We start from the raw sequence: 12,265 nt of genomic DNA, 5'->3' as shown, positions 1-12,265 counted from the left end.
TCTCAGGTGGAAAATAGAATACTGCGATGAAGAGAGAGAGAGAGAGAGAGAGAGAGAGAGAGAGAGAGAGAGAGGGGCATTGAGGCTGAAGGGGAAGGAGAGGGAGCTTTTCATTAGATAATAAGGAGTCCAATCATTATATAAGTACAATATAAAGCAAGATTAGGCCTCCCCACATCCTCCTATTTGGCGCTCTCTAGCTACATGTTCCTATAGCGCCAACTTCAATAACTTAGTGCACTTCACCCCTTCATTATAAAGGAGAATGACGTGATGTGCATCTTTCAAGCATGTAAATTTTGAAGTGTGGAAAGAGCAAACTTAATATCCAATACAATGCTACATGACTTGTGCAAGAGGAGATGAAGAGGAAAGGTTCATTTTGATCCATCTTTGCTGCCACAAAAAAGAAACCTTTGAATAACAAGAAGGGTCATGAATTTAGGGGCGGAGCATACGAGTGACAAGAAGGAACATGGCTTAAGGATTACAAGAGAAACCTACACACGGGGGTGACAACTCAGAAGACATAATTTTCCATGTTTAGGGGTGATGCCATTTTACAAGGGCATAAATGAAACAAGAAACGACGGGGGACATCAACGATGCAAGTGTACAATGCCAACGATTTTAAAAATTCAATCATTTTTTCTCATGACGATAGCATCGAAACCAACAATTCATAAGGATTTGGTAGGCCCTGTTCTAAGCATATGAGACCCATCAACTAAGTGCAAAACTGAATCACAAACATGACTGTTTTTAGTGTGCAACTTAAAAGGGGTCAACTTTCCAAAATGCTCTTTTGACGTGGTAGCCATGCTACACCTTGTATGGTAACAGGAAGGCATTCTTAAACGTGACAGTTCTTTCATATCAAAGAAGGAACACAGTATTGCTCATTTAAAAAGTTAAACTAAGCCCATGTTACCAAAGCTAGATTCAAATTAAAGCCCCCTCAATCTTACCTTATTGGCCAATGGCTACTCCTGCACAAATTGGAGAATCAACTACCCCATATGAAGTTAAATGTTTTACTGCAAGTACTTTTGAAACCAATGAATCATATCGAGATGTGCTGCCTCTGCTTGCTTGACAACTTCCACATCATTCAGATCATACCGTACAGTCCAGCCATGTTCGACTCCAGGGTAAACCTTTACAAAATGTTCAACCTGTAGGGATGACATTAAAACACATCATTAAAAGAACAGACATTAAAAAATAAGTATATACCAACAATTCCAATAAAGTTTAGCCGAACTCTAGATGACTTTTCTTCATGCAATGAGCATTCCAGAGGCCAAAAAGGAAAGCTTCAGGACCCCTGCTTCGCTTGCGAGAACTGTTTTAAACTCTTCAACCAATGCAACTGGCGTCAGCCTATCTATTTCAGCTGCTAAAATTGCAATGGGCGCTTGGACAGCTGCAAAGAAAAACACTGATAAGTGATATAGTCCCTACTTTGTCCCAAAAAGAAGTTATTTGATCTATCAAATGGATAGCCAAAGCAGGACACATTTAAATTCTAAAACCCACATTATTGAAACATAAGCTCAGCCTCTGTTCTACCCTCCCTTTGATGTTTCATATCTTCCCAATTATTTTCTGTCCAATCATAAAGCTCACCTTTAATATCTTCAATTGTAACTCGAGAGGGATGAAGAATAACAACTGCCTTGATGTTACTCCCTTTAGAGGTGATAACGACTTTGGCTATAACCCTCATGTCAACCATTTAGGCATGTCAGTAAAGAAGATCAACCAAGCCTTTTAGAAAGCTGGAGATAGAAAACTGGTAACAAATCATCTGCAATAAGTCTTATACCTCCCCAACAAAAGCCTGCAACCCCAATTGATGTCACTCCCTTGTTTTGTAAAGCCTTCGTAATTTTCTTAAGATCCTCCCTTGGTTTCTGCATGTCACAAACAATCAGATTTCTTTGACTTTTAGCCGCACAAACAAAATCCCAAGGCTGTCAAATTCAACATAGCAGGTGGAGGGCAACCATACCCCCTCTGGATCATGTTTAGCAATCCATTGTTGACGGTCCAGTGATGCAAGGTCATAGGAATCACCGTATAGAAGATCTGGCACTACCACTACAAAGCCAGCTTCTGCAACCTTGTCTGCAAGCTTCCTGTCAGTGCCATACATTCAAGAAGGCTCACTAACCAAAGTACGTATCAACTCATAGCATTGCTCATTTTAGGCCATTAGAAATAGAACACCAGGACTAACCTACATGTCAGAGCAGTGTGGTGCTTAGGTCCTACCTTACCACAACAATTGACTCTGAACTTTAGAAACAGAAGTGACAATCTTTCCAACTGAAACTGCATCAGAAATAACACAGAGCTCACATTGACATAGCATCCCCAAACTGTAAAGTTTAGAGAAAGGACAGTGAACCAAGTAAGGTCAACCTCCCCCATCAGGGTTGGTTACCTGGAGTGTTTCTATCCTTTATTCCAAAATAGGAGGCACAAAATGGTAGTGGTAGTTCAAACTCTTAGAAGGGGACTACACTCAGAGGACCCAGTAACCATGGCAGACAGGATATATACAACTTGTGCTCCGAAAGTGACCCCTTGAGCAACATTCTCAGCAACAAATGGAGAAAAAGGAAGAACAAGAGCGATGGGCCTTTACATTCTAGATAATCTTGACAAATGAGGTACCTGAAAAGATGTATCCTCGTATGGCTGTTTCATAATCAGGCTGTGTAGACTAATGCTGGAGGTCACAGAGAAGGAAGATATAATGGGTTTTGCAAAAGATGCCCTGGTTCAAGAGAGAATATCTTTAGAAAGGTCTGGAAAGCAGTCAAATTTTATACAGGGGTGCAATGCAATTGGGATGTTTGCTTGTTAGGGGAAAGCAGGGGAATGCTAAAAAAAACTGGGTAGCCATATGAGATTTAGCTCTATTGGTCATTTGGATCGCTAGAAACAATTACCAGCTCAACCATATTCACCGATCTTGCGCATGGTTGGACTTGGTGGTTCTCCAAAAGAAATTATTTTCACAGGAAAAATCAAGCCACCCATAACAACTTGCACCAGCAGGATAGAAAGCAGAGCATCCAGCTTACATGTGCCAACATGGAATATGTAACGGATCTGAATAACTGGGAGATAGAAATGCAGTAGAGAGGACCCAAATGAAGGAAAACCGTGATGATTATGTTGCTCGTTTAGTCTACATATATTTATGGCTGGTACTTGGGTATGATGAGATCATGAGCTCTGAAATGGCGGAACTTATTTTGTGGACAGCAGATAACTGTTCTTAAAGCATATATCAGATGTGCATACAAAGTTTAAATTAATAAAAACATTTTTTTTGCCAAAAAAGTAACAATCAATAGAAGTAAAATTTCCAATACCAAAAGCAGTAACTCCATTGCAGGATTATGTCCTGTTCTCCCCAACAGAATCCAAGACAGGTGCAAGACAGCGATTTTGAGATGCTAGCCACAAAGGAGTGGCAAAAAACGTAAAACATCAAGGAGAACTGCAGCAAGAGTACTTCACGTGGATTCACAAATTTCTTTAGAAGAAGGTCTGGCTGTCCAAGAACATCGCAATTTCCAGCAGGTGTGGGTGTCAAAGAAGGTGAAGGAAAAGAGGGGAGCTTGCAGCAATTTCGAGAGGAGTATCAGATGAAGATGGAGTCAGATTATGACTGTCCACCAAGGTGGAGCTATGCGAAAATTTGTCTATGGAGGTATGGCCTTCCGAATAGAGCAAAATCTTGCACGAGGAGGGGAGTGCAAGGGAGAGGTGATGGAGGCAAAGAGCAAGAATGAGAGCGAGAGGAAGGAGGCTAGACCACTGACCAAAGCTACGTTGGAAAAAGCTTGAAGTCTGGTGTAGTTGCTCTAGAAGAAGGCATTCCAATGGCGAAGCGTGTTGAGGCCACTACGGAGGAGATAGGCATGGAACGAATTGAGTCTACCAGGCAGGTAGCTGAACAGACAGATGCGGAGCACGTGGTTCAATCGGCTCCTACAAAAGTGGTTATGGACAAGAACCCAGAGGGGATACGAACTGTGGAGACGGCCCAAATGGAGGCTACATCCACGACCAAAGATTCGTTCAGATTGTCAATTTCTAACTTGCTCAAGTCCAAATTGGCTGTGGTGTCCTAGAAGAATGCAGCAAAGAAGCAAAGGTTGGAACAGTCGGCCTGCGAGGAGAAAAGCCTTGAATCAACAACAAGATGAAATAAGTGCAAAACTGACATAGTGAAATAGCTACCATGCCTGCTCATCCCAAGCAGGGTTTTTGCAGAATTGTAAATCAGATACTAGATGACTGCTATATCAGGCCGAGATCAAGACAAAGCTCCACAAAATCTAAAGACTAGTCGACAGCTGACTGGCGCTGAAAGAACACAGGCGTTGCCATATTGAAAAGATTATCAGACTCTCAAGCTGCTGCTACATCTCCAATGCTCAAAAGCCAATGCCCAGACGACACCAAGCACCAGCCAAGAGGTTGCTTCAGGCAGTGCCTAAAAGGCAGTCTGCCTGTATGGCAAACTGCCAATTGGCAAACACCTCCCTTCTTCTTGACTTTGCAAGACCCCCCTACGAGGTTTACACAAAATACCATAAACTTTCCAACAGGCTAGGAAGCTAGAAAAGCTAGAATGCAAATTAATCTAGTCAAATTGTGCACATTAATGATGTGGCAAGCTAAATTAATCGAATAATGAACTGTGGGGAGTAGTCAAACTTAATGGTCAACCGGACTTCCTAAGGCGTATAACTCAAGATAGAGACCTTAGGATTTACCCAAACTTTATCCGAAGTTAACCTTATCATGTGCTCGTGCTCTAGACCAATTTTTGTGCCTAGAGTGTGATTGTGACTAAGATTAGACTCCATTAAGCACCCCAAAGGTCATACTTGTTAAACCTCACAATGCATTAATGGTCTCAAGTCTGCCTCATACATTGTGTCCCTCCCACCATCACCAACGCTCACTCACTAAGCCACTGGAGGATGATGGAATTAGAAATAGTTAGTCCTTGTAATCCAAAGTGCATATTGTGTAATCCAAAGTGCATATTGTGTAATTATGTTAGAATATGAAGCCAAGTTGAGTCAGTTTGGTGTGTTCTAGTGTGAGTTCATGTCCTATGGATGCCACGTGTCACATTGAGAGTTATCCCATATGCATAGGCGTTCATGTGTGTGTGTGCTCTATATTAGAGTTGTACTTGTCTAGTGTCAAATCAATCAAGCAGTCCAGCAGCTATTTGTTGACCTTTTGAGGTCCGATTTCAACGTTTTTTGACATTTTGGCACTACCCAAACATAAACGACCCTATCCCGCACCATTTTGAGAAATTGTCCGTGCAGTTGTACAGACGCCCATACGCCTGTACAGACCTCTGCAGGCACATGTGCGATAGTGCCAAGAGTCTGTACAACTTGTCAGAAGGCGATTCCGCGCAGTTTTAGGCTATTTTTTGGCATTTTTGCTCAAATTTGGACTCTTCTGACCTCCAACAGTGATTTGAGCTTCCCAAGCTTACCCATAAATCATTTCAACTGTACCGGTACATTGACTTGAGGCTTCTGACAACGGAGAATACTCTTTTCACACCTCGTCATCTCCAACATTGCGACATTGCGGTGTTTGACTGTCTCGAACAATCAAATATCATTTCTCTGATCTCGGTATACTTCGGTGAGTGCCTCAATTGCTGTGCCATCTGATGCCGTCTACTGCTGCTGCTCCTTCCCTCAAAATCCACGCCAAAACTTGCTCGTGATTCTGCCATAGATTGCCTCTCTTACCGCCTTCATTCAAGCTTCCCGTTGGTAGTCACGGATCTGATTTGAGCGGCCCACGATTTGCGTCTTCAACTAGGAAGCTCCCTTGAGCATTTGGTGACTCTCCGATCAGCACATTGAGAGTCATGACGTGAACTCCTTGGTAGCTGCCCCTATGGCCTTCATTGACACATCATTCGAGGGCATCCTCACCTAGTTCTTCACCGACATACCTCTTTGCATCAGGATGTGCACACTCGTGTGGTAGCTACTTCGGGCTCATCGGTTCTTTGCCCTTGCTATGCGTAAAATGAATAAAATCTTTTATATTTTTTTATATGTTAGAGTTAAAGGTTCTCTGCCTTGAGTAGTCCCTCTAAAAAGAATGTTTGAAGAGTTAATAAAGGTCCTCTGCCTTGGATAGTCCTCCTAAAATGATGTATTTTCTCTTATATGTTTGGTGTGTGACTCCAGGTTCCTAGTTAGTCCCTGGAGTCAAAAGGGGGATGTTTTGAGAAAGCCATATATTGGTAGTGAGGGTCTAGTTATCAAGCCTAGCATATAAGTTCTAGGATGTTGGTGCATTGGTCTTCTAGACCTTTCAGTTGTTCATGAATCCACGCTGAGACATTAGCCTCTGAGTCATGTTTGGGATGTAAAGCCATGTGAGTGCTCAGTCCGGACTCCGACCTCTGAACCATGCTCAGACTTCAGCCTCTGAGTTGGCATGGGAGCCATGTCTAGTTCATACATTGCACAGTTTAGTAGTCTTGTCACTATCATGTTCTATCCTTGGTTCCATTCCAGTAGTCTCTCACCTTGCCTTCATGGGGGGATTTTAGAATATGAAGCCAAGTTGAGTCAGTTTGGTGTGCTCTAGTGTATTCTAGTGTGAGTTCTAGGCTAGTATGTCCTATGGATGCCACGTGTCACATTGGGAGTTATCCCATATGCATAGGTGTTCATATGGTTTGCATATGTGTTTGCTGATTTGCCATCACAATTGCCTCTGAGAAGAGATGTAGATCATGCCATAGTCCTGGAACCTGGCAGTAAGCCAATCAATAAGGCCCCATACTGACTCTCTAAGGTAGAACAGGAAGAAGTGGCAACTCAAGTGAGGGACTTACTTCAGAAGAGTTTCATCACTCATAGCACTTCTCCTTTTGCATCCCCTGTACTCCTGGTGAAAAAGAAGGATGGTTCTTACCATATGTGCATTGACTACAGAGACTTGAATAAGGTCACCATCAAAAACAGGTTTCCAATCCCCAGGATAGATGACTTGTTGGATGAACTCAAGGGTGCTCCGTTTTTCACTAAGATTGATTTGAGGTCCGGCTATCATCAAATTAGAATGAAAGCTGGGGATGAGCACAAGACAACCTTTCGCATCCTTCCAGGCACTCATGAACAAGATTCTGCAGCCTCTCCTTTTCAAACATGTGCTGGTATTTTTTGATGACATCCTCATTTACAGCAAGGATAAGCATGAGCACATTAGACATATCAAGCAAGTGCTGGAAATTTTGAGGTTGCATCAGCTTTACGCTAAAGCCAACAAATGCACTTTTATGGCACAAGAGGTTGAGTATCTTGGTCACATTGTGAGCAAGGATGGCATTCGAGTGGATCCTATAAAGGTGAAATGCATTGTGGATTGGCCGCAGCCACGCAACCCTGCTCAGTTGAGGGGATTCTAGGTCTTGCTTCCTTCTACAGGCGCTTTATTTGCAAGTTTGCCAAGCGGCTGCCAAGTGGCCAGCCCCTCTGACAGACCTTTTGAAGAAGGATGCTTTTATGTGGTCTACGAATGCACAGCGCAGCTTTGAAGACCTGAAATTCGCCCTCACTCATGCTCCTGTGTTGGTATGCCCTGATTTTTCACGTACTTTCATTGTGGAGGCAGATGCCAATGGCAAAGGATTAGGGGTTGTGCTAAGACAGGAACACGGGGTAATTGCTTTTGAAAGCAGGAAATTGGATGCCAAGGAACTAGATTATCATGTGTATGATCAGGAAATGTTGGCTATCCTCCATGCTTTCGAAAAATGGCAGTGACCTATACGGTAGCAAAATAAAGGTTAAGACAGATCATAGGACACTCAGGTATTTCCTTACGCAGCCCAACTTGTCAATGAAGTAGAAGAGGTGGCTGGCTAAGGTTCAGTCTTATGATTTTGACATCGAGTACAGAAAGGGGAAAGAAAACGTGGTTGCAGATGCCTTATCCCGTATGTGGGCTTGCAGTTTGTCTGCCATTTCTACCATCTACCAAGAGTGGATTCATGGTATTAAGGAAGAATACATGCAGGATTCTAAGGCAGCTTCCATATTTGTGGAGTTACAGAGGCCATCGAGCCAGGGGCATGCTGAATTTAAGCTGAGGACATGCGGGTATTACTAAGACATATGAAAAGATTAAACAAAGCTTTATCTGGGATGGCTTGTGGCGGGATGTAGTTAAATTTGTCAATGAATGTTTGCCCTGCCAGCAAAATAAAGTGGACAGCCGGTTACCCGCGGGTCTCTTGCAGCCATTACCTATTCCAGAAGGCAAATGGACTCACATTGCTATGGATTTCATCACTGGGTTTCCTTCCACAGAGCAGGGATGGGATAGCATTTTTGTGGTGGTTGACAAAATGACAAAGCAGGCCCATTTCATACCCACTAAGACCCATTATTCAGCATCACAGGTTGCTTGGCAGTTCATCGAGCATGTTTTTAAGCATCATGGTTTCCCTCAAGAGATTGTTAGCGACAGAGATGCAAAATTTATGGGTCACTTTTGGCAGGAATTATTTATAGCAGTGGGTACTTCTTACACCTAGCACTACTTACCACCCTGAGACGGATGGACAGTCAGAAAGGGTGAACAAATGGCTGGAGCAGTATTTGAGGCATTTCTGTCATGACACACAGAAGTCTTGGGATAAGTGGTTGACACTTGCTGAATTTTGTTACAACAGTACCAAGCACATCTCTATTGGCATGAGACCATTTGAGGCTATGTATGGATGCACAGTGGGTATGCCATCTTTAGTTGCAGACATGGCTGTGAAAAATCAGCAAGCAAGAAATGACTTGGAGAGTATGGATGCCCTTTTGCAATTGGCTAAAAAGAATATGCAGGATATCCAAGCCCAGCAGAAGAAGTATGCGGATGAACGTAGGAGGTATCTGTCTTTTGAAGAAGGGGATTATGTACACTTATGCCTCCATAAGAACCGTTATGCCTCGCCGAAGGGTAACACCAACACGAAGCTTGCTCACAGGTATTACGGTCCCTAGAGGATCATCCGCAAAGTTGGTGAGGTGGCGTATGAGTTGGAGCTACCCAGGACCTCCAGGATTCATAATGTTTTCCATGTGTCCTTGCTGAAGCCACATGTCGGACAGCATGTCCTAGTCCTTCCTAAGCTACCACCTATGGATGAGGAGGGCCACATACTCTATGTTCCGGAGCGCATCATGGGTTTCAGGGATCACGTACTCCGAAACAAAGTCTACACCGAGTATCCTATCAAGTGGCAAGGACTCCCTGAGGATGAGAACTCATGGCAGCCAGAGAGCATTGTCCAGGACAACCCCTATCCCCGACTGGGCTGATTATTATTTGCTGTTTGGTGCACCTATTTAACAGCCCGCATATGAAATTTTAAGGGCAAAATTCTATGGGAAGGGATGGCTGTAATGAAGGGGAAAAAGAGGCCAAGTTAGAGACCCTTTAAGGGGGAAATGTGGAGGGACTATATAAGTCTCCATCCACCCCCTACTATGAACTTTTTGGATGTGACATCTAATCCTATCTACTCTCCCTTCCTCCTTGCCTACGCTCACTCAGTGTCTCTGCCTCTTCTCTACTCCCTCTCCATCTCTCCCTCTCTTTCCTACCTCATTCTCTCTCTCTCCTACCCTTTCCTCTCCTTCTTCCTCTTTCTCTCTCTCTCTTCTGCTCCTCTATCCCCCTTTCTCTAAATCTGTCCCTACCCCTTCACTACACACACGCTGCAACAACAGCATGCCCTAGAATCTCAATTAAGATTATTTAATAGAAATTGTATTTACACACAGGTTTAGGGTCCTCCATCAAGGTTTTCTCCTTGTAACCTTTTATTGTCCTTTAGAGACTGTTTTCACTTTATTATGCATGTCATGTACATACTGTATACATGCTTATGGGTGGCGTACAGCGTTGCCTCAAAGGCAAATCACAAATCAGCTTAAAGATTCTCAGGGAACTCATGCGTCGCCTTTGTAGTGCACTGCCTTGGCAAATATGCTGTTTTCCCCCCTTTGAGATATGATTTGAGTATAAAAAAATGTGCTTTCCAGTGCGCATGTGTGTGTGCGCGCATGTTAAATATAAAATATTCGTCGTGTGCATGTTTTAAACCAAAGAGGGGGACGCCTGGTTAACCTTAATCACAAATACACCCGTATGTTGAAAGGAGATTGGAAAACACAAAAATGTCCGAGACGCCAAGATTCAGAGGCAGAGCACTCAAAAAGATACTGAAAAAGATGCAGAAATCACGATCCAAAGGCTGAGCTAGAAGATTCAAGTGAAGGTTTAGAGACGTTCAAAATTCAAGAAGGTCATGAATCTTTAAGAGATTCAGTAACCAGGAGAAGATTCAGGCCTGGCTCCATGCGACAAGCAAAGGCTCAACAATGCACATACCTCAATAGGGGGGTCTCCCATCCTGCAAAGTCAAAAGAAACGTGTCACAGATTTGGAGTCAAACCGTGAAACTATTACCAATAAGCTAACGTCTCTACTGATGAAAATTTAAAACATGTGTTCCCTGGATCCACCCACTTTTGGAAAACGATTGTATACTGAGAGTTTAGTAATAATTAATTAGCAGCTTGTGCTCTTGCGCGCTCAATCCCTTTCTCAAGCTAAAGTCCTGTGGATTACATTCAAAGGGTAGGATATCCTAAGATATTGTATATTTACACTTTAGAAACTATTAAGAATTAAGTGGTAGCTTGTGCTCTTGCACGCTCAATTCCATTTGCACCTAAATTTCTATGAACTCCATTCAAAGGCTAAGGATATCCTAAAGCCTGTGACACAAGGAAATGGTGAGAAGCTTGAGCCCATAGCTTGTGAAAATAACGTGAAAACGGGCACGATCGCTGCTAGCAGCGTTACGTACGAGCATTAGAGAAGCTTAGCCTTAGTGTGATCAGGCTCAAAAGATTTGTGGCTCAGGCCGTCACATCACGCATGGCAAGTAAAACATTATACGGTCTCTATCTCTCACGCCACCTCTCTACTTCAAGAGGAGATCAAAGCAGTGCGAATCGTACCAAAGACATCAGAGACGAGGACGACCGCAGCTGAAGTGGGTGAGGCAGGGGAACTCAAGTAAACATGCAGATCATCCCATTGCTCTACGATGCCCGAGGGAGATAGTTGAGCAGGAGGAGCAGGCTGAAAGCAGTGATCCGAAGCCATGTAAAGTTTCAATCAGACACGGCAACGTTCAAGGTCTTAATGAATAGTACGAAGATTCCATGGATCCAGAATCCCCAAACATAGTCGAATTGTTGCGTGACACGTCACACGGCATTCAGCGTAGGAGAATCTGCGTCTGAATATTCCATGGACCAAAAATTACAGAAAATACGCTTGCTCTCTAATTGGCACGTGATACTTGTGCTGCCCACTTGCTCTCGGCGGTCACACCGCCCTGCCCACCACCCCCAGTTTGAGGGCCAGGGGATTTCGGCACGTGTCTGTCCACCGCAAGAGCACGATGGACACATTTTTGGCAAGCACAAATGATTGGCGGAAGATAAAATCCAAACCAATGTTCAGAGAAAATCTGCAAACTATATACAATGAACCTGCAACACTTACCTTTTCCCTTGTAAAAAACATTTTCTCAATTTCGTACATCTGCAAAATTTTAGGCGATCTAGTTACAGTTTAACGAAAAAATCTGCAAATTTCCAAGAAAAACCTTCAAAATTTGAAACCTCAAGTTTTGTGATTTGTTGAGAAAAATGTTTTTTTTTAACTCAAAACAAGAAAAATAACAATTGGTGGAAAAGGTGGCGGACGAGAGGGTAGGAGAGCATTGAATGCTCCCCCTACAAGAGAGACATCCGGAGATAGGTGTGTGTGTGCTACTCCTTTCACTCCAAGTGGACACTTTATGCTGAACTAGGCTTCCGCCCCTTGGTGTGTAACCGGTCTAAATGTTCAATACCTAGCACATATGCTTGCTTGTCTTCTTTGCGAGCTCCATCGTGCTATTAATGCATTACAAGGCTTTGTATAGCTTGAGGTTGCCTTCTCATTAGCCCCTTCTTGTCTTTAGGCAGCTTCGACCCTAGAGTCACCTGATCTGTTGGAGATCACCGCCCGTCCCCAATGTGAGCCCCCATCTGAGGAGGACAAGGTGGCATAGGATGGAATAGTTTGGATTTGGGCATGTGAATACTCGAGATGCAACCCA

At 43.4% G+C, this 12,265-nt stretch overlaps 1 protein-coding gene across 1 annotated transcript; it reads right to left on the bottom strand.

Annotated features, from left to right (window-relative positions):
- Positions 1–685: 685 nt before the first annotated feature.
- LOC147885701 (endo-1,3;1,4-beta-D-glucanase-like) lies at positions 686–11,293 on the bottom strand. Its single transcript, XM_087396422.1, has 7 exons — positions 11,112–11,293; positions 10,477–10,498; positions 2,015–2,141; positions 1,829–1,916; positions 1,630–1,716; positions 1,326–1,426; positions 686–1,175 (listed from the first exon to the last, which is right to left on the bottom strand). The coding sequence occupies exons 1-7, from the start codon at positions 11,257–11,259 to the stop codon at positions 1,035–1,037; spliced, it is 714 nt and encodes a 237-aa protein (XP_087252548.1). The 5' UTR covers positions 11,260–11,293; the 3' UTR covers positions 686–1,034.
- Between the last annotated feature and the right edge of the window lie 972 nt (positions 11,294–12,265).

This window comes from Dipteris shenzhenensis, chromosome 25 (genome assembly GCF_047967505.1).
Source record: "Dipteris shenzhenensis isolate YYH24624 ecotype China chromosome 25, Dip_SZ_1.0, whole genome shotgun sequence".
NCBI classification, from domain to species: Eukaryota; Viridiplantae; Streptophyta; class Polypodiopsida; order Gleicheniales; family Dipteridaceae; genus Dipteris; species Dipteris shenzhenensis.
Note: the sequence above shows the minus strand (reverse complement) of the source record. Positions and strands in the feature narration are given on the sequence as shown.

Coding starts and splice junctions, on each gene's coding strand:
- LOC147885701 (XM_087396422.1), bottom strand. CDS start 11,259: ATGGCTTCGGATCACTGCTTTCAGCCTGCTCCTCCTGCTCAACTATCT. Junction 2,142..10,476: donor TGGGAGACCCCCCTATTGAG/GTATGTGCATTG, acceptor TGGCACTGACAG/GAAGCTTGCAGACAAGGTTG. Junction 1,176..1,325: donor TTCTCGCAAGCGAAGCAGGG/GTCCTGAAGCTT, acceptor TCATCCCTACAG/GTTGAACATTTTGTAAAGGT.